Raw genomic sequence first — 26,672 nt, forward strand, 5'->3', positions numbered from 1 at the left:
TTACAAAAACATTCTTTAATAAAACACTGAAACCACAACAGCTTCTGCTCCACGGTGAATAACTTCTTACAAAAATTGTGAACATGCTTCACTTCATTTTTCTGTACAGTTCCATCTGATACACATGGTACAGTATCAAAAGGGTTTGGAAAGGTGAAACAAATTCTTCTATGTAGTTTATTTAAAAAAGAACTTTTGCTGCGTAGATGCATCTAGTCTTGTTGTTCTAACAGCATAAAAATTATACATAAAGGTTGAGAAGGTGTGCTCTTTAGCTCTGCTCCAGATTCATCATTTTCTGAAAGCCTTTACATATCCTCCACACTCCATTTATAGGCCGCTTCCTGCACAGCCTTTTTATCTGCCATCCTCTGGTAGCGTTTCTGTTCAAAACCATTTGACCTGCAAGACACAAATAAAATAACCCTATTAATTATGATACGACAAGCTAAAAGGCCAAAGACAATCCATTCAATTAGGCGCAAATTTAATATAGACGTGGAAAAAAATGATCACAATTTCTTTACCATTAATGTGCAAAATGACAAACTGATGTGTGTATTAAAAACATTCAATATTAAACTACAGTTCTGTCCTCAACAGTTTTCCTCTGTCACCGATGCACAAACTCTACCTGTCAACTCCGTCCCAGCGGTACCCCGGTGGAATATTGAACCGGTTTGGAGGTGGAGCAGGGCCTTTATATCGAGGTTTCTCTACAAAAAATCAAAACAAACATACAAATAAATAAAAATACAAACAGTAGCAAAAACAAAACTGCTGCTATTTAAAAGCTTCTTACAAGGATTGACCTGGTGAAATAAAATAAAGTCATAAATAAAATAAAACATATATAATGTTAAACACCTTGTGTTTTTGTGCCACGGTCCTTTTTACGCCTGAGCATTGCAGCCATAGGATCGCCTTCTCTTTCCTGTTCTCTCAACATGCGGTCAAGATCCTCATCGTCATGGTGACGTGCCAGTGGCTTCTGGCTTCGTGCAGCGCGTCCTCAAGTTTCTGCTGATGCATCTGGCTCTGTGCCAACCTATACATACATTTTAACATAAACCATTGAACCACTTTTATAATTTTTTATGTGGATATAATCACATAAACTGTGATATTTGAAATGATCATGCACATTTACCCTTTTCCCCACTGAGCGTATTTCTCGTCTCTTGCCGCTTTTTCACCAGACTTAAGTGTTGTTCAGACTTAAGTGGGTTTTATACTTTCCACATCTGCGAATCTTCTTGGGTGTCTGTGAATTTCAATTACAATGCACCAACTACATATGCGCGTAGGCAGTGCAGTTTAAAGAAGTATAACTGGAATGATTACTCAGTCGTTGGGTCTCCAGTGGTCCGTGTATAATCGAGGCTTTAAAATATCTCATCATCTACATCTCTCCATGCTTCCCTGTCGCACCTGGAGCACCAGGGGAGCTACACACGCCTCCTCTTTATTGACTTTAGCTCTGCCTTTAACACCATCCTTCCTCACAGCTGGTGTGCAAGCTGTTAACCCTAGGAGTCCCATATTCCACCTGTCTATGGATTAAGGACTTTCTGACAAACCGTACACAAAGGGTTACGGTGGGCCCCCACATCTCCTTTTTTAAAAAATCAGTCTTTTGTAATTATATTTAAACTTTTTCTCTTGACACCACAGGCTAAAACTTTATCATACAAAGTAGAAGCTATATATGAACATATTCCAGAAACACCACCATCTTCTCTGGGCTAACGCTTATTTGAAATGGACTGAGGCAAAGCAGAAAACTGCTCTGTGGTCAGACTAAAGCGGAGACACACCTTTATCTGGTTTGTTATCAGTGCTCAGCTCAAAAGTTTGAATCTCCTGGGGTGCGTCAGTGCCTGTGAAATTAACAGCTTACACATCTTAAAAGGGGCCGTCAATGCTGAAGGTTTTACAGCAACTTGTGCTCCCAGATTGTCTTTTCAGTGAAGGCCTTGGATATTTCAGCAAGACAATGCCAACTACTCAACCAGTATGGCTTCACAGTAGAAAAGTCTTGCAGTCCAGACCTTTCAGCAGCTGAAAACATTTGGACATTATGAAATAAAAAAATATGGGGCTGTTGAGCAGCTTTAACTGGTTATATTTGCAAATCACTGCGTTCCATTTTTTGTTTCAATTTCTCACATCGTCCTAACTTCTTATGTAATTTGTTTTATTCTACAGATAAAAGTTAGGCAGTCACTAAAGTTTTGAGTTTATCCTGCTGGAACTGTGAGTTTCAGTAGCACATTTTTTGGAAGAGACACACTAAAAATAGTTACGATAACATCTCTTTTACAAAAACAGCTGTAGCTCTCAATGCCACACGTGTATCTCTATTCTCTGAGAAGTGACTACTGGCATTTCTCACGCAAACACCTGCAACATTTCAGGCTGAGGAGTTACTTCCAGTAATACAAAGAAGTGAGCTTTGATTTCATTTTCAGGACTAGTAATCGACCACGTGATGCTGCTATCTACATCCTTATTTTTCACTGAAAAAGAAAAGAGGAAACCAAAAAATAGATAAAACTGGATTATACAACTCGAGACAGCTGCTGAAACCAGACACCAAACTCATTTTTTGTTTACACTGTCTGTCTGAGTTCAACCATCCCTCTGTCTGTGACGTGCTCCTTTTCTTGCCCTCCCAGCGTCCGTTCCCATGACCTTGTTGCTGACACTGGACTGTGATCCATCATTTATCTCGACAAATTGGATTCTCTGATCGCTGACTAACAACCCGAGCGGGACCAGAAAGAAGCAGAGTGATCTGTCTGATCACCACCCAGAGTGCTGCATACCAAATGAAAGCAACATCCATGTTCATAATCTACTCAGCAGTGACCCTTCGACTATAAGAAGAGGAGGTATACCTTTACAGCTCCAATCTGTTCCTTCCGAAACTTCTCGAGTGGTGAGATCAAAACATCATCAGCATTTTGGATCTAAGAGATGAAAACAGAAAATGCAGTCAGCTCAGTGTGTCATATCGAGTAAATATCGAGACAAGCAACATAAATAAAGCAACAGCTCCCATGAGGGCTTTAGCGTCTCACTCAAAATAGCTTTTATCAACTGGTCAGCAGAGGCTTGCCTTTTATTATTCTGAGAGTTTTACCTTAAAACAGGAAAATTTAATTCAAAATATTTCAAATCAATATGCTAACAAGACAATCTATCGAAAACTTCAAATTGTTGTATAAAAGCAAATTTCTGGTTGAGATTTACTCTATTTACCTTGTCAATTGTAAACTATTTAAATGGAAATTATTGAGAACAGAGGTAGCAAGGTATGTATATTTGAGCAAAGCAAATGATCTGAATAATCAAACACCTTTTAATGCCTACACTTTACCTGCTGCTGACATAACAAAAAAAAAAACAAAGCTTAAGCTTCATCACCTTGAAGAGCTGTTCAAACATCACAGTAACACCCAGCACAAACATTTAGTTATGATTTCGTCATGCTTGGCACATACAGTACTCTGCCAAAGCCTCAAGCCATCTCACATTCCTTTATATTGTGCCAAAGCCAGACTTTCTGAAGGTCTTTTAAAGCTTTTCTTTTGACATCGGCTCCTTTTTCACACATTTGCTATCCAGTCTTTGTATCTGACCATTTGCAAAATGACAATTATCCCAAACAAACTGCATACCTGGATAGAAAACACACAATGAAACACTATTAGTCATGGATTGGCCTCCCCACAATAATGTTGAACCTGGACTTCAACATCAACAACAACAGTGTGAGATTAGAATGGAACAAAAGGCAGCCAACATCCAAAGGATAAAAAGAAAAAATCTGATTGTCCTTCGAGAAGCCTGTAGAATTGTTCCTGAAGACTACTTGAAGAAAGAAAGCTTGCCAAAGAGAGTTCAGGTCTTGTTGAAGAATAAAGTTGCTCGGTGGTGATATCCAATTTTGACTATAAGGTTTGTCAGAAATGCCCTTTTTTTTTTTTTTTTTTGCTTTATACAATGTATTCCTGTTGTCCTAGAAAAAGATAAAGACATGAGGGGTGGCTCAAGACTTTTGCACATCACTCTATTTAAAAACACTAGACATAAAACTGTTTTTTTGCCAGTAGTCATTGAAATACTGCAAACCAAAGAGCTCTGATGCAAAGTATTTCACAAAATATTGGCCAACACTGGCCTGTTTCATCAGAAAAATTACAGTAAAACTGCTGTAACATTTCTGCTGGTTGAGTTGCTGCAGTATGTATGAGAAACTTGTGAGTGAGAGGCTGTGGTACAGAGGGGTTATCAGAACTGAGGACTCTGGTGTTTACATTAGGTCTCTGCCCTCTTTAGTCAGGAGTCTATATATTGCAAATGTCGGTCAAATCTTACTTTGTTCTGTCTCAGTTGATTTAAGCATCAGACTATAAATATACCCCCACTCCCACATCATGACTCCACTTTCACTTTGACTTTCGTGCTGCCCTAATACCCCAAAAGAGATCTGGTTTCTTATTACATTCAGCTGGATGAAAGTGGAATCTAAGAGACTGAAGTCCATTGTCAGGTCACAATAATGGTCTTTTCAGGTTGGACGGGTAGGTATTTCAGAGGAACTCATTTGCTGGAATTTCCCTTAAACATAATAATGATAATAATGATGTTGTTAGAAGGGTTGGAGTAGTGCCACATTAAGTGGAAAAGCATGCAATCGAAATGCGTGCACACACATACACACTCACAAAGAGAAATGGGCAGTCAAACACACACACACAGGACCCTTATATGGACTTTCCCAGGCACTGGGGCTGTGCTCACGCTCACAGGGGAATTGGCAGAATAGGTTCCACATGGTGCCTCTGTAACCAGACCGTGCTCACAACCACAAAGACACACACATGAGGTTGCATACTATGCACATACATTGCACATGCGCACAGGTTTGCCTTCACACAGACTGTGCCAGACTCGAGTCACCCTGAAACAAAGACCTCTGACTGATGGAGGTTCTCTGAGTCAAAGACATTTCCCAAATTGCCATGGTGCACAAAGTGCTGTCGGTAAAACGTATTCACTAAAAAAAAAGAAGGTGTGAATCAGACTTGTGGGAACTGGACTGAAGTAGGAGCTCGAGGAAGTGACAGTGGCTAAGAATGAGTTCAGCTTTTAAACAGAAATCCTGTACATAGTAACTAATAGGGCTGCTCAATTAATCGAATTTTAATCACGATTACGATCTGGGCTTTCAACGATCCTTAAAAATGACTGAGCCGATTATTAGCCCCTCCCTCATTTATCCGCGACACCTTAAAGGCCGGTCCGTAAAAAGTATTGTCGGGCATAAACTGGTCCGTGGCGCAAAAAAGGTTGGAGACCGCTGATTAAGAGGACCCGAGGGAAGCTCGGAAAGCTAAGCAGAAGTTATTTGGAGAGGAGACTGACTGCCGTTGGTTGAAAAGAGAGGTTAAAAAAAACTTCAGTGGTGTTGCACACTATTTTATATTATTTTTTAAATTCATTGTTAACCCTTTAAATCCGGTCAGAGCAGCACGCTCCGTTTTGTGTAACGATTTTTAAATCCCTGTAGAACCTGAACCGTGTAAGCTAGCGCAATAATTTGTTTTGTATATGAAACCGGAGGAGTTGTACTTACATCTTATGCCATCAGCTTGTCCTCGGTCACGGTTTCCTTCCACATATAGCTTTGCAAAAATTGCATAAAAAGCGCTTGCAGGAACAAAAACATAATATTCCAGAAACATGCTTTGCCGATCCGATCAGCTGTTAGTAACACTTCCCACAGTGAAACAGACATCAGCGCGAACTATCGCATGTCCGCCATTTCCTGGCCGAAACTGGAAGTGACGTCATTTTCGCGGAAATGTAGTTTTTTACTTGTAGGCCTTAAAAACCTATACTGGTCATGTTTGACTTTTCTGAATAGTTTCTGAGATGCTTAGAACTCAAATTGCACTGCTGGAAATAGTTTATTTTGATGCACCTGCTGTTTTCTTTGCAAATTTGCATCATAGGATTGTTTTTTTGTTTTTTCTGCAGTGTATATAAAAATTGGTGTATCTCAAAAATAAAACTATGAAGACACTCAAAATAAATTTCCTGTTGTTGTAAACTATTTTTTGCAACTTTTTTGTATTTAAAGTTTTAAGGGATAAACCTCTTAAATTTCTCCAAGTAGAAATATATGTAAAAAACAAAACAAAAACTATTTTCAATTTTTTTGTAGTTTATTGCACTTTTTTGCAATTAATGTAGTTACTATGGACTTAATGCATACATATTATTAAAATATGGGCCATATCAGTTGTATAGCAACTTGAAATGCTCCCACAAATGGCACTACAACATGTAAAAAAATAATATAAGCTCTGGCGGACTTAGTTCTATGGTAGGTCTTAAAGGGTTAAATAAATATCGTCAAATAATCGAGATCTCAATTTCAGTGAAAATAATCGTGATTATCATTTTTGCCATAATCGAGCAGCCCTAGTAACTAATGACTTAAATCTTAATCAGTAATGGTGAATAAACATGTTTTTTTTTTGTCCACTTGGGCTGGTGAAAAAGTTGTGAACACATTTACAGTCACATATTGGGTTGATCATTAGCATTCATTTGAAATTGCTTTCTAGCCTCCTGGTGATCCTATTTTTAATATTTACTCCTTTTTTGGTCAGTGTATAGTAGTTAGTAAGGTAATGTACAGTGAGATGGTTTCAGCTCGGCCAAAATGACACTGAGAAAGAACTGAGAGGGAACCAAAACAGGCTAGTTTCAGTTCTCTCATGATAAAGTTCTGCAGACCTGAAGGAAGCCTCAGATTCAAGTGGTATTTTTTCCCTTTCATGCTGCCACAGTATTTTCAAATTCTTACTATTAAAAAAAAATTACAGGTGCTTAAAGATGGGATGCACTTGCTGCTTTCTGCTACTCAACAGGAGACATAGAGTGCGAACACATTTCTGGTTGGTTTAGACTTTGGTGATAGAAGTTTGGTTAATTTTTTTAAGAGATGAGCATAGTCAGCCAGAGAAAGATGACAGGTATAAATATCTACAAGAACAAACATCCTACAGTTAGTTATCAATGTATCAAACTGCTACCAAGTCTGTATTTCTACGCACCCACACTCAAATACAATCACACATTTTCTTACCAGACGTTTTCTCTCCTCTTCCATGGTGCTTAAGAGCTGAGAGAACTCCTTTAAAGACTGGGCTGCAAAATAAATAACACATCCCACTGCTGTAAAAGGCTTTGCATATCTTAAATATTGTGCAAGCTTGTGTAAAAAGTGGCATTTCTGTCTCACCTATATTGACCTCATCATCAGTCTCTGCATCTCCAATGCATTCAAACTGAAACTCCTGCAGAGACTGTGAGAATCGCTGTACAGCAAGAGAAAGACCTGAGGAAGACAGGTAGAAGTTCATTACGTCAACTAAAGCATTGTTAACAGCTGGATTACGGGTAACATCTTTAACTTAGCCTGTTTAGCTTTTTGCACAAGTTGCCATCAGCGGCCACCTGAAATGCTCCCTTTGTTCTACAGGTTGCAGGGAAAAATCACTTATTCCATCCTGTAATAAACCATTAATATATTTTCCTACAAGTCTCTTCAAGTGTGATGTAAATGAAGTGCCACACCCTGCAACAATCTCCTGTGTGTTTACGTGTCCAAACAACACTCCAATAATAGAGTTTAATACCACAGTTTATTCTCTAAGGCACACAAAATACTTGGCTGCATTCTGTCATTAACACACCCTGAGATTGTTGTGCAGGGCAGCCGCTGAGAAAACATCTTAATCATACCACTCCACTGCAAACTGGTAATAAAACCATTAAACTGTCATTTATATTTCTATCAGTGTACACCAGATTACTGCAAAAACTTTGTTCAGGTTGAATGTATGAAAACAACAAAACAACCACTTCATTCTGCACTCGATTTGGTGTCCAGGACTGTTTATGTCCTAGACTGCATTCGTGCAGAAAAATGTGCTTAATGTGCTTATTCTGATGAGGGTTTGTTTGGTGTCAAATAACTTGCTTTTGACTGGTTTTCAGGTTATTTCACATCTGTGTGGTCACAGAGCAGTCAAACACCTTGTGTGTTTAAGGTGACCCCCTCGTGTTCCCTCAATCTTACAATTCAACACTGTTAGGCACACACTTTTTCCAAAGTATGGCTTTTTACTTAGAGGCTGAACCAAAAGACATCATTTCATCAAGGTTCTCCTGAAGTTAACATGTGGAAATCACCACAATAACACAAACATTGGAGACTTTTGTGAAGTATAAACACAATAAAATATACAACTACAATAAAGACTCGAAAACCCTTAATAACTGTGTAAAACTAGTGGTAGGTGATTCTCAAGAGGTTTTTTTTTTCAGCTCAAAATGAGATGTGCCATTTCATGGATGAACTAAAACCTAGATTATTATCAGAGAAATCATCCTCTGAACAGTTAACAACAGTTTTAAAGGCTGCTGGGATTTTTTTTTTTTTAAGAGAGAGAGGATGCATGAGAGTAAGACATCTAATGCGAAAAAGTACACATATTTACTTAGCAAGAGATTTGGAAAACATTCAAATAAAATATATCTCTCTTTCACTGATTTACTCTCAGCATTGGTAATATGTCCCACATTGTCCCTCACAAGCATACTTCTTGTCCTATATTTACTGTTTTTGAAGTCTGGTCATGCTTCTTTTAACAGAGGTTAAAACTCCAGCAACACTTGTGGTATTATTGCTTCACCCTGGTGAAAGCTGCAAGCTGAAATGTGGTGATCAAACAATAAAATTGAAGCTTCAGCCTCTTTAGACTTCATGTTCTTCTTCATCCAGTTCGGAAGTAGGTAAGGTTTTCTGACAAACCTCTGCCTTGTTTTGACCTTGTGTGTATACAGCTGGCAGCGGCAGGTGATGACCTCAGCCAACAGGTGAGCCAAAAACCCCACCCCCCCACCTTAATCAAACACTACAAACAACAAGGAGGTATATGCTGTTTGAAAGCTGTCATCAGGACAAGAATATGGCACCCAGTCAGTAACCCAGCCATGTGCCTTTATACTGTCAAATGAAGGTGTCAAAATTAATAAACACACAGTCATTAACGCGATCTTTGGGGGCTGACCTGTACTATGTAAGGTTATTTGATGGTGAATGCCATGAGACTGAGCAACCTTCTTTAAGACTTTCTTTGCATAGCATTTGCGTGTTCCAGTTATTTCCAACCATTTAATAAATACAAGGTATTCTGGGGCTGGCGTTTAAAAAAAATTGTATTCAGGAAAAACCCCAAATGTGATAATAATAAAGATTCATATGTGCAAAAATGTGAATATTTCCAGTTTTCCTCTGTTTTAAAGAAATTGAGAGTTTAGTGCCTTTAGGTTTAGTACTAATACCCAAGCAAAACAAGCTAAATTAACATTCTTCTGCCACTTTTAAAAAAAATACCCACTGTTTATAGAAAAAAAAAATCAAAAACATCACTGATATAGTTAATGTGGACATGGTCTTTTTATATATTTTCAGTAATCTAGCCGAAATCAGGTAACACCCAATAGTAGCTTGGTGGGTGGAGGTTAGGCGGTGGTCCTGCTGTTTTGGGCCCTCAAGGCAGTTGTCAGCTGTTTGCTGCTTTCTGCTAGTTAAAACCTGTATGTAACAGCAGACTACAATATTGTAAAGGTGACCTACATCAACAAATTAAGGTGAACAAATATTATTAATTATTAACTCGCGCAATAGCTGCTGTGTATATCACAGACCTACACTGTGCATAACACTGTAACTACCTTCCAAACTGTCCTGCTCATACTACACACACAAATGAAAAATGAGACACTCAAGGTTCAAGTCCCTACAGTGGTTCTGTTTGGAATGATACCCAGAGGACTTCCCTTTGGATCAGGTTGCATAAATCACTGCAAACTGTAAAGCACATTCGCTCCCAAGAATCAGCTATTAATCAGCGCGTACTTACTTTTAAGGGCAGATATGAGCATGTTTCCATCTTTGATGAGGTCTTTTATGAACCTGTTGGTTCGCTCCAACTCTATTTCATGGCACTGCAGCCGCTCTCTGAAATCCGGGCTGTCCAGGAAAGAATCACTGAACTCCAGCGTCGGCAGACCCATCGCTAGATTAATACACGCCGCTAATTACGAGAGAACAACAGCACGACGCCTTCTCTGCCTCCTCGGCGAGACACCAAACGGTGTTTCAGTGTGCTCCGAGCAAATTTCTCAGAAATTTCCTCCAGCTACTCTTTTTCATGCCTTTCTTACTTTTTTCCCAGCAGAACTTCCGGACACAAGAACACAACAGAGTCTCTGATAGAGAAGGCTTGGCTAAGCTATACAACGAGCTCCATGCAGCTTCTCTCCAGCCTTCTTACTGTCGCTACTTTCATATAAGGCGTCGCGCTGACTTCTTATTTACTTATTAGGTGAAGCAAAGCGGACGTACGGCCGTGCAGAGTAACTAACAGGGCTTAATGTTGGTCGCACCAAAGAAAGAAGTCGGCAAAGACTGGCTAACTTTGTCTACGGACGGATCCTAGTCTTGTTACTATGGGAACGGGAGACTCCTGCTGGCGCGTGCTGAAATTGGTGGAAAACTTGGCAAAGAATACAAATGGGCCGATAACTCTGTGATCCACAGGTTTTTAACAATATGAACACCAGCGGCAGCAACAACAACAATAATTTTAATAATAGAAAATACTCGAGAAAATTTTTAAATAAATTATTTTCCTATGAATAAATACTTAAATAACACAACAGCTCAAATTAAAGTCCTGAAAATCTGTTTCATTTCAGCGCTAATTGTCAGTATATTCCGGGTGAAGTGAAAGCGTTACAAGGAACTGAGTATGTCAGCTGATGTGTTAAAGGATTAAAAAGTACCCTGCCGTTTTTCTCTTTTTTTCTCTTTTTTTTAAACCCCGTTTTCCTCACAGACAACTAGAGACGCCTAGATGTACTGTACATCGATGAGCCACCTCATTAACTACATAACTACAGGGTAACTAACACTGATTGCCTGTTACAATGCAGTGTTCATCTGGGATACTTTGGGTGCTGGCACTGGGTGGTGTTTTGACACTTACCAACCCACCTGGACATTGTTGCAGACCAGTCATGCATCCCATCGCAGTTACACTCCCCAGTAACAGCAGCCTCTACAAGTGGATGAAAACCAGACCACAAAAACTGCTCAACAAAGGTATTAAGCTACTTTCCCCAACAAAACAAGCCCACTGAGAATCCAGAGCACACCTGATCTATGGAGGTCCCAGGCAGCCAATAGGACCTAGAAACCAATCCACTGTTAACATCCCAGTGGTAGACTCCAGGAGAACACGTCCTACTGTATTTCAGTACCCCCAATGCATGACAACTAATGTGACCAGATCCAAATAAACGTAGGACCAAATAAATGTGGGACAAAGTGCAGTGACTATAAGGGAGAATGACATGGACATGTTACTCGTACTGAGCAATGGGTTAAAAATGTGCTATATCTGACTCAAACACACACACAAGAGAGTGATATTATACCCCTTTCGTCAAAAAAAGTGACAGGTTACTTCCGGAGCTCATTAATTATTCATGAGCTCCGGAAGTCCGGAAGTAATTAAATTATCCCCTAATTAAATTATTCATGAGCTCCGGAAGTCCGGAAGTAGGAAGTAATTAAATAATAAAAATATGATATTCATAAAAATATGATATTCATAAAAATATGATATTCATAAAAATATGATTGATTATTTAGAAAGTTTCTTATATATCAAAAATAGCATTCTTTTATTTCTTTAAGCAATTAAAAAATTTATTTATTTTTTTATGCTCAAAAAACGCCATCTGGTGGCGGGTCAGTGTGTGTGCGCGCGCCCGCGCGCGCCCGAGGCTGTGTGTCTGGGCGCGCGGGGGCGCGCCCGTGTCTCCGGACCGTGCTCTCTCGGGCTCCGTGCTCATGTGTTTAAAAATGTATTAAACCATATTAAAATTGTTTAGTTAAACTTGTGCTTTTGTAACGTTCAGTATGGCCACAAACACATGCTGCATGCCTTGGGGGAAAACTTTATTTAGATTTATATGCATTTGTAGATTTAGAATAAAACTCATACTCGCGATCCCCTAACCCTCCTTAGATACATAAGCAGGGAAAACTCCTTAAAAAACCCTCCGCGATTTCTCCAAAACCCTACAATAACTTGTTAGGGTACCCCCTCTATTCCCAAAACCTTATATTCGATAACAGGGAAAATCCTGAAAAAATCCTTAGTCTTTTTTCTCAAATTCAGCGCCCCGCGGCTCCCTTCATGCTCAGCCAAACAAAGCCAAAACTCCTTTTAAAAATTTCTCCGCGATTTCTCCAAAACCCCTAGAATAACTTGTTAGCCACCCCTCTATTCCCCAAAAAAAAGCGCTATAATCCAAAAACATTGGGAAAGCTCCTTACTCTTTTTTCTTCAAAAACTTGCCTCTTGCTAGCTACCTCTAAAATTCTACGCAGAGTCTAAGTTCTACCTCGCTCATAATCGCACCGACCCGCAACAGCTTCCAGAGCACAATTTTTTCCTGCTTGTTCGCTCCCCGCTCTGGTCCCGAATGCGCTGCTTACCTCGTTTGAAAATTCCCCCCTTAGACCAACTCCGCCTTACTGCGCCCCGCTGCCAATCACATAACCCTTGCACCGCTCCCTTCGCACCCCGGTTAGCCAATCCGCTCCAGGTCTGATTTTACGATCTCCCGCTGATGTTAAGACTATCTTCGAACCCCCAGAAGACATCTGACTTCAGACGTATCAACAACTGGCGCCGCTCAGACTGCTTGCGAGTTCGCATAGGGAGCGGCCGATTTCAACAGCAACTTGCGTCTCTTTCCTTATCCGCATATCATTCGGTAAGTGTTAATCTTCCTCTCTAACTACATTTTTGCATTTTCCTTTTTACCATTCTGTCAATCCTTTCATTTAAAAAAATAAATAAGTATCACAATGGTTTGTAACAGGTACAATACACCATCCATCCATCCATTCGCCTCCACTTATCCTTTTCTCAGGCTCGCGCGGTGCGCTGGAGCCTATCCCACGTACAATACACTTTAAAAAATATATAAGCTCCACTTTTAACTCCCGTAAAGGTTTATACATTACATGTCTACATCACCTATCATGGCCTCATCGGGTATCTCATATCATCTTGTTATTGTTATGTTATGCTCCTTTGATATTTTGCTAGTTTGCGTGTTTTAAAACTCTTTTTGTTTTTCTTTATATTTTTAGACCCAGATGTGTTAACCTGATCCCTGCGAAACACCAGCTCTGCGTGGATTTTGACCGCGAGTGACCGGATGTTGTTTCCGGCCTGAGGTTGCCTGAAATGCCGTGAGGCTCGTTTGAAAGATTGCGCCCGAGACCAACTCCGCCTCCAAGGCATGCCTACCTTTAGCTGCCACCAGTGAGATATCAGAGCCGGGCTCCACATATCCAATCAGGAGCACGAGCAAGACAGCTTTTGCAGACTCTCCAGACATTTCATGGCTGGTCTTGCATAATCGTGAGTTATTATGTCATATGGTGATAAGTACATAGTTTTGCAAGAGGCATACAAGCACTGTGGAAAAAGTAATCATAAAACTGTTTTTGTGAACACCCTACGTTATGCTTTAAAAAATGTGATACATGTAATGTGATCATCAAAGAACATGATTTAAAAAAAAAAAAAAACTTTTATTCTTATGCTTTTAAAGTATGTCAGATTATCTTAAAACACTTATTTGTATGTTATAATGTTTTTCTTACACCATGTGTAATTTTTATAGACACCTTATTCATTGTATCAATGTGTAATTATGTATCTTTGATAAATAAATAAAATATTTAATCTTGTATTTGTGTACTTTCTGGTGATTCAATAAAAAATAGTCACATATCGCTCTGATAAACACAGATGGCTGAAAGAAATGTTTGATGGAACAAAGGAAACAAGTGTCTTGCTGCTAAACTTTTAAGTCACCATGGTTTAAATGAGAAAGTCTGTATGTAAAACAAGAAAAACTCCATATCAGTGATATCTACAAAGGTGTACTCATTTCTTTGTAATGGTACTTTACTGTTCCAATGAAACAAAAAGAAAATCTCATTTTTAAAGTACATTTTTCGGCCATCCTGACCTATTTTCAGGGGCAAGAATGTTGATGTTAGACTGTGTTTTAAATCAGGTTGTGATCTTAAACTAACTATCACAGCACTGATTTCAGTTGTAATCTCAATTAGAATCCCAATTTGGCTTTTCTCCAGTCAGTGTTATGGTGAAATTTAACTTGTTCTTTTGTGTAATTGCACATGGCCCAGCAAAGGACCCCTTAGTAAGCTGTACAGCATAAGTTTTCAATTCACTTTTGTCAGAAAACTTCACAGTATGAGAAGTTACAGCACAGTTTCTCCAAACGTGTGGTTCTTTTTCAGCCAGCGTGCTTTTAGAGCATCTACATTAGCTCATGTAGTAAAAGTACAATCAGTAAGTGTACTTTAACATTTAAGATTCCGAGTCACTCTTGCTTAGATCATGTGAACTATATCATGAACCTTTTTTTGTATAATGCATCAAACGTGTTCAAATCAGTTTATTTTCAATTTATTTTAACTAATCTAGAGACAAGCAACTCCTTTTTAGCTTCTGTTATGTATTTACCTCTCACACCTTAATCTAGATGTTAGTGTTCTCAGAGTTAACATGTCTCATGTTGCCATGTTGTATTTCTAATACCCAGCCTCAGTGTTCGCCCTGTTGACCCTCAAATCCAAACACCAATGATCTAGATATTCACAACATTCATAAGGAGATTCTTAAGGTCTTAAGTTTTGTTGTTTTTATGTTTTACAAAAAAAAACTTCACATTTTTTTATATTTTTAAACGAAAGTGACATGCAAGGATATTTTTCTTTAGTGATGTTGCTTCAGCAATCTCAAATACTAATTATTCTGGGAATTTTTATGGTCAAACTATGTGATTTTCCAAATGTGTGTGTGTGGAGTAAAATGACCTTGTTCTTATGATGTTGTCACCGTGAATCATTTAGGATTAACAACACAAATTGTATCGATAGCAGAAACAGTCTTATAACTTATAATTCTCACACGTTACCGCTAGTTTTACAAACGCAGTCTTCTTCAGCTCTGTTTATGTAGCTTTTATGAAACTGATTTTCCATAGTACAAGTAGAATTTAATTTTTCTTTGCTCTCCAGTATAAATGCAATAATTTGCAGGCTTTTTACTGAAACTCTCACAATGCAACACTCAATGCTCAGAGCTTCATATATCAACAGCTCTGAAAATATCTTCTTTTTTAAAGTAATGTAGGACAGGATCTCTCACTCTCTGTGTCTCAAAAAAACCCAACTAAACTGGCAATCACCACTAAACAAATGAAAGTAGTTTATGGCTTTTTTATCAGCTGCATTTCTTTCATTTATGTATTGATCCCATTGTTTATTGGTAATGCTTTTAGGTCACTGTTTTAGCATGTCTGCCTCACACTCCATTTAAACAGTTTAACAGATAGTGGGGTCTGGTAAGGAAGTTGGGGGGAAGCAGACAACTCCACAGGAAGAGTCTTTTTGTCTTTTCTCCACTGTAAAAGATAGCAAGGCAGTGTGAAACTTTCTTTGCGGGAAAGACAAAACTGAGAGCCATGCTAGGCTCAGTGAGAGACTCTGCTCACCCTCTGCCCCAGCGATGGCAGTCCCTCACCAAGCTTGATTTCTGTTCTTTGTCTTGATTAAAGAATGTTAGCTACCGCTCATCGCTTGTCTGCAGGCTTTATTAAATGGAAAACTTCCACAACAACCTCTAAACAGTGGTTTATGGCTTTTTGTCACCTGCAACACCATGTAACACTTGGATGTTAGATTCTTTTACCAGTCAGTGTTGTTAGCCCCAACCCCCAGGCTCCAGCTGTCTGAGCTCTAACCCTGGCTGCCAAATGTCCCCCTGAGGCCTTTGTGCCTTTTACCACCAGACTAAGTTTGTAGTCCTATCTACTAATATTATTTTATTTTTTTTATTATAGCACAAGGTTCAGTTAGGTTACTACTTTGACTTCCTCAATTTGAGCACATTTCTGACCCGATACTTTATCAAGCTTTTACTCGAGTGTTTTTGACACTAGCAGCTGTACTTCTACTTAAGTGAAAATTACCTGCAATTTTGCCACCTCAGTTGCCACTTTTCTGGAGTTTGTACACTTTTTATATTGAAACGTTCAACGTTTTACGTGTTATCCTTGATCACAGTTCTAAACAAGTTAACTTTCTTCACTTCAAAGTAACCCAAAAAAGAAACTATATGTCCAGTTCTCTTTACTCCAAACCTGGTTTAAGGCTATGCTGTTGTTGTGATATGGCCATACAAATAATATTAAGTTTAATTAATCTTTTAAAAAAATGGCTGCTTCATGGCTACCTGTTCAGAGAATTTGCAGACTTTTATGGAAACTGTCACAATGTAACACTCTCACTGTCAAAACATGGTTGATCCATGTTTCTATGAACACTGATTAATATATCAACAGCTCTGAAAATCCTTTTTTTTTTAAGTAAAGCAGAACAGGATCTCTGTATCTCTAAAAATCCCAACAAAACTGGCAATCACCTCTAAACAAATGGAAGTAGTTTATGGATCTTTATCACCTGCAACACCATGTAACACCTAGATGTTAGACTCTTTTACCATCACATTTGCAAGGGTTTATGTGTTATCCTTGATCACAGTTCTAAATAAGTTAACTTTCTTGACATAAAAGTAGCCCAAAGAAGACAAATATATGTCCAGTTCTTTTTTACTCCAAACCTACTGATCGGAAAACATTATGTGATGCTGGAAGTTTTCATCCTATCCATCTGCAAAACAAGTTTACCTGTAAGCCAACACATTAGACGTAAGCAAATTTGTGAAATTCCTGAACAATGTGCTTTGTGGAGTAGCAGTAGTACTAGAACTAGTACTAGTAGTCCTAGTATTCTGCAGCAACCAGGCTTCAAGAGTGATCACTCTTCTGGCTTTCAAATGGTGAAAACATGTCACAGTCTTAACCGCAAATCAGAAATGTTGGTAAATTTAAAAAGGAATTTAAACGTCAGCTTTGACATAGACACAGACTTTATTAATGCCACACTCAGGAAATTCACATGTTACACATGATTTAGCTCACGTGCTAAAACCCCAGAGCAATAACCACATCAGCATCATTAGCCTGAGTGTTGATCCTCCAGGTGAGTGAGTGGAGTTGAGTGTGTGTGTGTGTGTGTGTGTGTGAGTGTGTGTGTGTGTGTGTGTGTGTGTGTGTGTGTGTGTGTGTGTGTGTGATCAGAGGTGAAGCTGCTTTCTGCAAAGTCTCATCAACAACCAGGAAGAGTCTAAAAGCACTAAATATGAAACAGACCATTTACCATACCCAACACTGAGCTCCTGCACAGTCAGATGGAGTGAAACATAATGTCCCAGTGGTGTTCTGTTGGATTTAGCAGGTGAGCGTTGTTGCCAGTCAAAACCTTTTTTTGGAAACTCTTTACAAGAATCAATGTAATTATTTGTTTTACTTGAATCAAATGTATTGGTTTATATACCTGAAATAAAACTTTTTTTTGGAAACCCGTTACATCAAATAAAACTTTCTTGGAAAAGCATTGCAAGAATCAATCGAGTTATTTGTTTTACCCCATTCAAATATATTGGTTTCATTACATCAAATTAAATAATTTTGGAAACCCGTTACATCAAATAAAACTTTCTTGGAAAAACTTTACAAGAATCAATGTAATTATTTGTTTTACTTGAATCAAATGTAATGGTTTATATACCTGAAATAAAACTTTTTTGGAAACCCTGTACATGAAGTAAAAGGTTTTTGATCTTGTAAGTTCTGGCTTTAATATTTTCAGCTGATAAAGTGAACTTCATACAAACTCTGTGTTAGAAAAAGGGGATAGTTTACTACATGCTATAAAAACACAATCCTTAATCTTTTATTTTGCAACTTTATCTTTCTGTTCTGGTTTTTAGAGTGATTGTTTTATTGACTCGTACTTTGGGAATCACCCTGTTGTGAGAAAAGGATAAGCTGGGAGAGAATACAGCATTATACAAGCAGAGTGTTTTAGCTGTATCCGTAGATCTAAGACATAAACCTGTTGTTAAAAAAGAATAGTTAACTGAAGTGCAGATTTAATTTTAAATTATTTCACGAACTGTCCAGGAATTACAGAGAGCTTTATACTGATATGGTAAAATTCTCTGAGTGTATTGGTTGTATATGACAAGTATTTGTAAATCATTAGTAGTTACTCTTGCATAGGTGTTTTGCTTGTTTTAAATTTGTGCACTATTTATTTTTTGTATTTTGTAATGAATCTCTAATTCACTTTTTCTTGTTGGCCTTGTTGTGTGTACCTCACAAGTCAAATTATACATTGTGATGGAGCAGTCACAATACACCCGCACGAGACACAGTTTGATTTTTCTAACACAGAGTTTGTATGAAGTTCACTTTATCAGCTGAAAATATTAAAGCCAGAACTTACAAGATCAAAAACCTTTTACTTCATGTACAGGGTTTCCAAAAAAGTTTTATTTCAGGTATATAAACCATTACATTTGATTCAAGTAAAACAAATAATTACATTGATTCTTGTAAAGTTTTTCCAAGAAAGTTTTATTTGATGTAACGGGTTTCCAAAATTATTTAATTTGATGTAATGAAACCAATAGATTTGAATGGGGTAAAACAAATAACTCGATTGATTCTTGCAATGCTTTTCCAAGAAAGTTTTATTTGATGTAACGGGTTTCCAAAAAAAGTTTTATTTCAGGTATATAAACCAATACATTTGATTCAAGTAAAACAAATAATTACATTGATTCTTGTAAAGAGTTTCCAAAAAAAGGTTTTGACTGGCAACAATGCTCACCTGCTAAATCCAACAGAACACCACTGGGACATTATGTTTCACTCCATCTGACTGTGCAGGAGCTCAGTGTTGGGTATGGTAAATGGTCTGTTTCATATTTAGTGCTTTTAGACTCTTCCTGGTTGTTGATGAGACTTTGCAGAAAGCAGCTTCACCTCTGATCACACACACACACACACACACACACACACACACACACACACACACACACACACACACACACACACTCAACTCCACTCACTCACCTGGAGGATCAACACTCAGGCTAATGATGCTGATGTGGTTATTGCTCTGGGGTTTTAGCACGTGAGCTAAATCATGTGTAACATGTGAATTTCCTGAGTGTGGCATTAATAAAGTCTGTGTCTATGTCAAAGCTGACGTTTAAATTCCTTTTTAAATTTACCAACATTTCTGATTTGCGGTTAAGACTGTGACATGTTTTCACCATTTGAAAGCCAGAAGAGTGATCACTCTTGAAGCCTGGTTGCTGCAGAATACTAGGACTACTAGTACTAGTTCTAGTACTACTGCTACTCCACAAAGCACATTGTTCAGGAATTTCACAAATTTGCTTACGTCTAATGTGTTGGCTTACAGGTAAACTTGTTTTGCAGATGGATAGGATGAAAACTTCCAGCATCACATAATGTTTTCCGATCAGTAGGTTTGGAGTAAAAAAGAACTGGACATATATTTGTCTTCTTTGGGCTACTTTTATGTCAAGAAAGTTAACTTATTTAGAACTGTGATCAAGGATAACACATAAACCCTTGCAAATGTGATGGTAAAAGAGTCTAACATCTAGGTGTTACATGGTGTTGCAGGTGATAAAGATCCATAAACTACTTCCATTTGTTTAGAGGTGATTGCCAGTTTTGTTGGGATTTTTAGAGATACAGAGATCCTGTTCTGCTTTACTTAAAAAAAAAAGGATTTTCAGAGCTGTTGATATATTAATCAGTGTTCATAGAAACATGGATCAACCATGTTTTGACAGTGAGAGTGTTACATTGTGACAGTTTCCATAAAAGTCTGCAAATTCTCTGAACAGGTAGCCATGAAGCAGCCATTTTTTTAAAAGATTAATTAAACTTAATATTATTTGTATGGCCATATCACAACAACAGCATAGCCTTAAACCAGGTTTGGAGTAAAGAGAACTGGACATATAGTTTCTTTTTTGGGTTACTTTGAAGTGAAGAAAGTTAACTTGTTTAGAACTGTGATCAAGGATAACACGTAAAACGTTGAACGTTTCAATATAAAAAGTGTACAAACTCCAGAAAAGTGGCAACTGAGGTGGCAAAATTGCAGGCAATTTTCACTTAAGTAGAAGTACAGCTGCTAGTGTCAAAAACACTCGAGTAAAAGCTTGATAAAGTATCGGGTCAGAAATGTGCTCAAATTGAGGAAGTCAAAGTAGTAACCTAACTGAACCTTGTGCTATAATAAAAAAAATAAAATAATATTAGTAGATAGGACTACAAACTTAGTCTGGTGGTAAAAGGCACAAAGGCCTCAGGGGGACATTTGGCAGCCAGGGTTAGAGCTCAGACAGCTGGAGCCTGGGGGTTGGGGCTAACAACACTGACTGGTAAAAGAATCTAACATCCAAGTGTTACATGGTGTTGCAGGTGACAAAAAGCCATAAACCACTGTTTAGAGGTTGTTGTGGAAGTTTTCCATTTAATAAAGCCTGCAGACAAGCGATGAGCGGTAGCTAACATTCTTTAATCAAGACAAAGAACAGAAATCAAGCTTGGTGAGGGACTGCCATCGCTGGGGCAGAGGGTGAGCAGAGTCTCTCACTGAGCCTAGCATGGCTCTCAGTTTTGTCTTTCCCGCAAAGAAAGTTTCACACTGCCTTGCTATCTTTTACAGTGGAGAAAAGACAAAAAGACTCTTCCTGTGGAGTTGTCTGCTTCCCCCCAACTTCCTTACCAGACCCCACTATCTGTTAAACTGTTTAAATGGAGTGTGAGGCAGACATGCTAAAACAGTGACCTAAAAGCATTACCAATAAACAATGGGATCAATACATAAATGAAAGAAATGCAGCTGATAAAAAAGCCATAAACTACTTTCATTTGTTTAGTGGTGATTGCCAGTTTAGTTGGGTTTTTTTGAGACACAGAGAGTGAGAGATCCTGTCCTACATTACTTTAAAAAAGAAGATATTTTCAGAGCTGTTGATATATGAAGCTCTGAGCATTGAGTGTTGCATTGTGAGAGTTTCAGTAAAAAGCCTGCAAATTATTGCATTTATACTGGAGAGCAAAGAAAAATTAAATTCTACTTGTACTATGGAAAATCAGTTTCATAAAAGCTACATAAACAGAGCTGAAGAAGACTGCGTTTGTAAAACTAGCGGTAACGTGTGAGAATTATAAGTTATAAGACTGTTTCTGCTATCGATACAATTTGTGTTGTTAATCCTAAATGATTCACGGTGACAACATCATAAGAACAAGGTCATTTTACTCCACACACACACATTTGGAAAATCACATAGTTTGACCATAAAAATTCCCAGAATAATTAGTATTTGAGATTGCTGAAGCAACATCACTAAAGAAAAATATCCTTGCATGTCACTTTCGTTTAAAAATATAAAAAATGTGAAGTTTTTTTTTGTAAAACATAAAAACAACAAAACTTAAGACCTTAAGAATCTCCTTATGAATGTTGTGAATATCTAGATCATTGGTGTTTGGATTTGAGGGTCAACAGGGCGAACACTGAGGCTGGGTATTAGAAATACAACATGGCAACATGAGACATGTTAACTCTGAGAACACTAACATCTAGATTAAGGTGTGAGAGGTAAATACATAACAGAAGCTAAAAAGGAGTTGCTTGTCTCTAGATTATTTTCAATTTATTTTAACTAAACTGATTTGAACACGTTTAATGCATTATACAAAAAAAGGTTCATGATATAGTTCACATGATCTAAGCAAGAGTGACTCGGAATCTCAAATGTTAAAGTACACTTACTGATTGTACTTTTACTACATGAGCTAATGTAGATGCTCTAAAAGCACGCTGGCTGAAAAAGAACCACACGTTTGGAGAAACTGTGCTGTAACTTCTCATACTGTGAAGTTTTCTGACAAAAGTGAATTGAAAACTTATGCTGTACAGCTTACTAAGGGGTCCTTTGCTGGGCCATGTGCAATTACACAAAAGAACAAGTTAAATTTCACCATAACACTGACTGGAGAAAAGCCAAATTGGGATTCTAATTGAGATTACAACTGAAATCAGTGCTGTGATAGTTAGTTTAAGATCACAACCTGATTTAAAACACAGTCTAACATCAACATTCTTGCCCCTGAAAATAGGTCAGGATGGCCGAAAAATGTACTTTAAAAATGAGATTTTCTTTTTGTTTCATTGGAACAGTAAAGTACCATTACAAAGAAATGAGTACACCTTTGTAGATATCACTGATATGGAGTTTTTCTTGTTTTACATACAGACTTTCTCATTTAAACCATGGTGACTTAAAAGTTTAGCAGCAAGACACTTGTTTCCTTTGTTCCATCAAACATTTCTTTCAGCCATCTGTGTTTATCAGAGCGATATGTGACTATTTTTTATTGAATCACCAGAAAGTACACAAATACAAGATTAAATATTTTATTTATTTATCAAAGATACATAATTACACATTGATACAATGAATAAGGTGTCTATAAAAATTACACATGGTGTAAGAAAAACATTATAACATACAAATAAGTGTTTTAAGATAATCTGACATACTTTAAAAGCATAAGAATAAAAGTTTTTTTTTTTTTTAAAAAATCATGTTCTTTGATGATCACATTACATGTATCACATTTTTTAAAGCATAACGTAGGGTGTTCACAAAAACAGTTTTATGATTACTTTTTCCACAGTGCTTGTATGCCTCTTGCAAAACTATGTACTTATCACCATATGACATAATAACTCACGATTATGCAAGACCAGCCATGAAATGTCCGTCGCTTCATTACAATCATTTGTCCCCGCTGCTGCCCTCAGACCCAGTCTGTGGGGTAAAATTGCTTTTTTGGTGGTTCATAAAAAATATCTCAAAAAGCGATGTTAGTGAGGGGACCAGAAACACTGGGTTGCAGAGCAGTTGGTAAGGACTTGTATATTTCTGGAGAGTCTGCAAAAGCTGTCTTGCTCGTGCTCCTGATTGGATATGTGGAGCCCGGCTCTGATATCTCACTGGTGGCAGCTAAAGGTAGGCATGCCTTGGAGGCGGAGTTGGTCTCGGGCGCAATCTTTCAAACGAGCCTCACGGCATTTCAGGCAACCTCAGGCCGGAAACAACATCCGGTCACTCGCGGTCAAAATCCACGCAGAGCTGGTGTTTCGCAGGGATCAGGTTAACACATCTGGGTCTAAAAATATAAAGAAAAACAAAAAGAGTTTTAAAACACGCAAACTAGCAAAATATCAAAGGAGCATAACATAACAATAACAAGATGATATGAGATACCCGATGAGGCCATGATAGGTGATGTAGACATGTAATGTATAAACCTTTACGGGAGTTAAAAGTGGAGCTTATATATTTTTTAAAGTGTATTGTACGTGGGATAGGCTCCAGCGCACCGCGCGAGCCTGAGAAAAGGATAAGTGGAGGCGAATGGATGGATGGATGGTGTATTGTACCTGTTACAAACCATTGTGATACTTATTTATTTTTTTAAATGAAAGGATTGACAGAATGGTAAAAAGGAAAATGCAAAAATGTAGTTAGAGAGGAAGATTAACACTTACCGAATGATATGCGGATAAGGAAAGAGACGCAAGTTGCTGTTGAAATCGGCCGCTCCCTATGCGAACTCGCAAGCAGTCTGAGCGGCGCCAGTTGTTGATACGTCTGAAGTCAGATGTCTTCTGGGGGTTCGAAGATAGTCTTAACATCAGCGGGAGATCGTAAAATCAGACCTGGAGCGGATTGGCTAACCGGGGTGCGAAGGGAGCGGTGCAAGGGTTATGTGATTGGCAGCGGGGCGCAGTAAGGCGGAGTTGGTCTAAGGGGGGAATTTTCAAACGAGGTAAGCAGCGCATTCGGGACCAGAGCGGGGAGCGAACAAGCAGGAAAAAATTGTGCTCTGGAAGCTGTTGCGGGTCGGTGCGATTATGAGCGAGGTAGAACTTAGACTCTGCGTAGAATTTTAGAGGTAGCTAGCAAGAGGCAAGTTTTTGAAGAAAAAAGAGTAAGGAGCTTTCCCAATGTTTTTGGATTATAGCGCTTTTTTTTGGGGAATAGAGGGGTAGCTAACAAGTTATTCTAGGGGTTTTGGAGAAATCGCGGAGAAATTTTTAAAAGGAGTTTTGGCTTTGTTTGGCTGAGCATGAAGGGAGCCGCGGGGCGCTGAATTTGAGAAAAAAGACTAAGGATTTTTTCAGGATTTTCCCTGTTATCGAATATAAGGTTTTGGGAATAGAGGGGGTACCCTAACAAGTTATTGTAGGGTTTTGGAGAAATCGCGGAGGGTTTTTTAAGGAGTTTTCCCTGCTTATGTATCTAAGGAGGGTTAGGGGATCGCGAGTATGAGTTTTATTCTAAATCTACAAATGCATATAAATCTAAATAAAGTTTTCCCCCAAGGCATGCAGCATGTGTTTGTGGCCATACTGAACGTTACAAAAGCACAAGTTTAACTAAACAATTTTAATATGGTTTAATACATTTTTAAACACATGAGCACGGAGCCCGAGAGAGCACGGTCCGGAGACACACAGCCTCGGGCGCGCGCGGGCGCGCGCACACACACTGACCCGCCACCAGATGGCGTTTTTTGAGCATAAAAAAATAAATAAATTTTTTAATTGCTTAAAGAAATAAAAGAATGCTATTTTTGATATATAAGAAACTTTCTAAATAATCAATTATATTTTTATGAATATCATATTTTTATGAATATCATATTTTTATGAATATCATATTTTTATTATTTAATTACTTCCTACTTCCGGACTTCCGGAGCTCATGAATAATTTAATTAGGGGATAATTTAATTACTTCCGGACTTCCGGAGCTCATGAATAATTAATGAGCTCCGGAAGTAACCTGTCACTTTTTTTGACGAAAGGGGTATAATATCACTCTCTCACACAATATGTAAGCTAAAGCTTGAGAATCAACCACTCCGTATCGCCATATAACCCCAACAGACCACTTCAGTCTCAGAGTGCTGGCTTACTCATGGTTCCTTGGGCATTTGAAAGTAGAAAGGGAGGCAGAGTCTTTGGCTTTCAAGCCTCTCTTCTATGGAACCAGCTCCCAGTTTGGATTCGGGAGATTTTGTTACCCTGCAATAGGTTTATGGTTCTGGGGGCTTTCCATGATACACAGAGTGTTTCTTCTTCACTCATCTTTTTTCGCTCTCCTTGTATTTGTACACTACTCTGCATCATTAAATATTAATACTTTCTGTCTCTCTCCCACAGCCTGTCTTTGTCCTGTCTCCCTCCAGTCATTCACACACACACACAGGGTCAGTTCAAGTGGCTGCCCCTCCGTGAACTTGGTTCTGCTGGAGGTTTCTTCCTGTAAAAGGAGAGCTTTTCCTTCCCACTGTCGCCAAGTGCTAATTGTTGGGGTTTTCTATGTGTTATTGTAGGGTTCTTACCTTACAGTATAAAGCACCTTGAGGAGGTTGTTCTTGTGATCTGGCGGTATATCAATAAAATTGAATTGACTGTGAAGCACAAATATGCTGTATTTATTTAAATTTCTTTCTCTCTCTTTTTTTTAGTATACACACTTCTGTAGTCCCCCTTAATCTGGACATAACTGTTGAAAGTGTCATCTATTTCACATGCTATCCGATGGTTAAGTGATGACGTGACAAATCCTACTTCCGGGCCTAAAGTAGTCTGCGTTTAATATGGCTTTTGTGTTGTTAACATGTTTAATGTTTTGTATTTTCTTCTATTTAATCTCAAAAAGCTCCTAAAACAGTCAGTGATCACTGTTGACCTCCCTCAGCTTTTATTACCGCTAATCATTTATTTAAGCTCAGTTTTTAAAACCTTAGAATGTAACTGCAGCCCATGCAGCAGTATATGAATGACTAACCTCGTATTGTGGATGGATTATCTCAGTTGTTCTCCTGGCTGAAGTTTGGTCCTTTTACAGCATCCTGCCATGCGATTACATTTGTTCCTGACCACCGAGAACACTCACGTTAACTTTTATCGAGTGGGAAAAAAGTTAGCTTGTTTATATTATGCTAACATAGCTGTGTTGCTAGCGGTCACGTAGCACATCATTATATACCAGCTAGCCCAACTTCAGTAACCCTACAAACGTCACTGCTGTTTAGCTTTCTGTCTTCATTTATGTTGGAAGTGATAGCAGAGCTGTACGTTTTCATTTGTTTCCAAAACCCGGCAGTCAGGACATGCTATATTGTATTTAGATAGAAGCTAGCGAGCTAACTCCCTGCTAACTTCTAACTCCGTTAAATGTCATAAATTCCGTTTTCATGGATGCCTGGATGTTAAACTCAATTGTTACACCTGGTAGAGCAGAACGCTGATCATTTTATTAAAGATGAAAGACTTTAGACAGTTTTTCAACGCTTAGTAATGCCATAGTTATCGTTTGATATATGGACCTGCAGCAGAGTTTAGGTCCAGACAC

At 38.3% G+C, this 26,672-nt stretch overlaps 2 protein-coding genes and 1 long non-coding RNA gene across 5 annotated transcripts; 1 reads left to right on the forward strand and 2 right to left on the reverse strand.

Annotated features, from left to right (window-relative positions):
- LOC309715348 (BUD13 homolog) lies at positions 1-1,191 on the reverse strand (the record flags this gene model as incomplete). Its single annotated transcript, XM_082548394.1, is given in 5 exon segments — positions 1-402; positions 635-716; positions 868-996; positions 999-1,048; positions 1,151-1,191. Coding segments are annotated over 5 exon segments (396 nt in total), but the record flags the coding sequence as incomplete, so codon positions are not given.
- LOC309715346 (rho GTPase-activating protein 42-like) lies at positions 996-26,192 on the reverse strand. 3 transcript variants are annotated; one of them, XM_082548392.1, is made up of 6 exons: positions 26,106-26,192; positions 11,147-11,210; positions 7,322-7,417; positions 7,166-7,227; positions 2,901-2,972; positions 996-1,264 (listed from the first exon to the last, which is right to left on the reverse strand). In XM_082548392.1, exons 2-6 carry the CDS (start codon positions 11,178-11,180, stop codon positions 1,202-1,204), a joined length of 327 nt encoding a protein of 108 aa, XP_082404518.1. In that variant the 5' UTR covers positions 11,181-11,210; positions 26,106-26,192; the 3' UTR covers positions 996-1,201. The 3 variants fall into 3 exon arrangements, with proteins under 3 accessions (XP_082404518.1, XP_082404517.1, XP_082404516.1); XM_082548391.1 differs by lacking the exon at positions 26,106-26,192 and adding an exon at positions 12,565-12,627; XM_082548390.1 differs by lacking the exons at positions 11,147-11,210; positions 26,106-26,192 and adding an exon at positions 10,011-10,631.
- Positions 12,831-13,927, forward strand: LOC309715349. Its single transcript, XR_014279186.1, has 2 exons — positions 12,831-12,939; positions 13,322-13,927. It is a non-coding gene; the product is annotated as an uncharacterized lncRNA (long non-coding RNA).
- Positions 26,193-26,672: the final 480 nt, after the last annotated feature.

Source organism: Aulonocara stuartgranti, assembly GCF_965226115.1.
Source record: "Aulonocara stuartgranti genome assembly, chromosome: 10".
NCBI lineage: Eukaryota > Metazoa > Chordata > Actinopteri > Cichliformes > Cichlidae > Aulonocara > Aulonocara stuartgranti.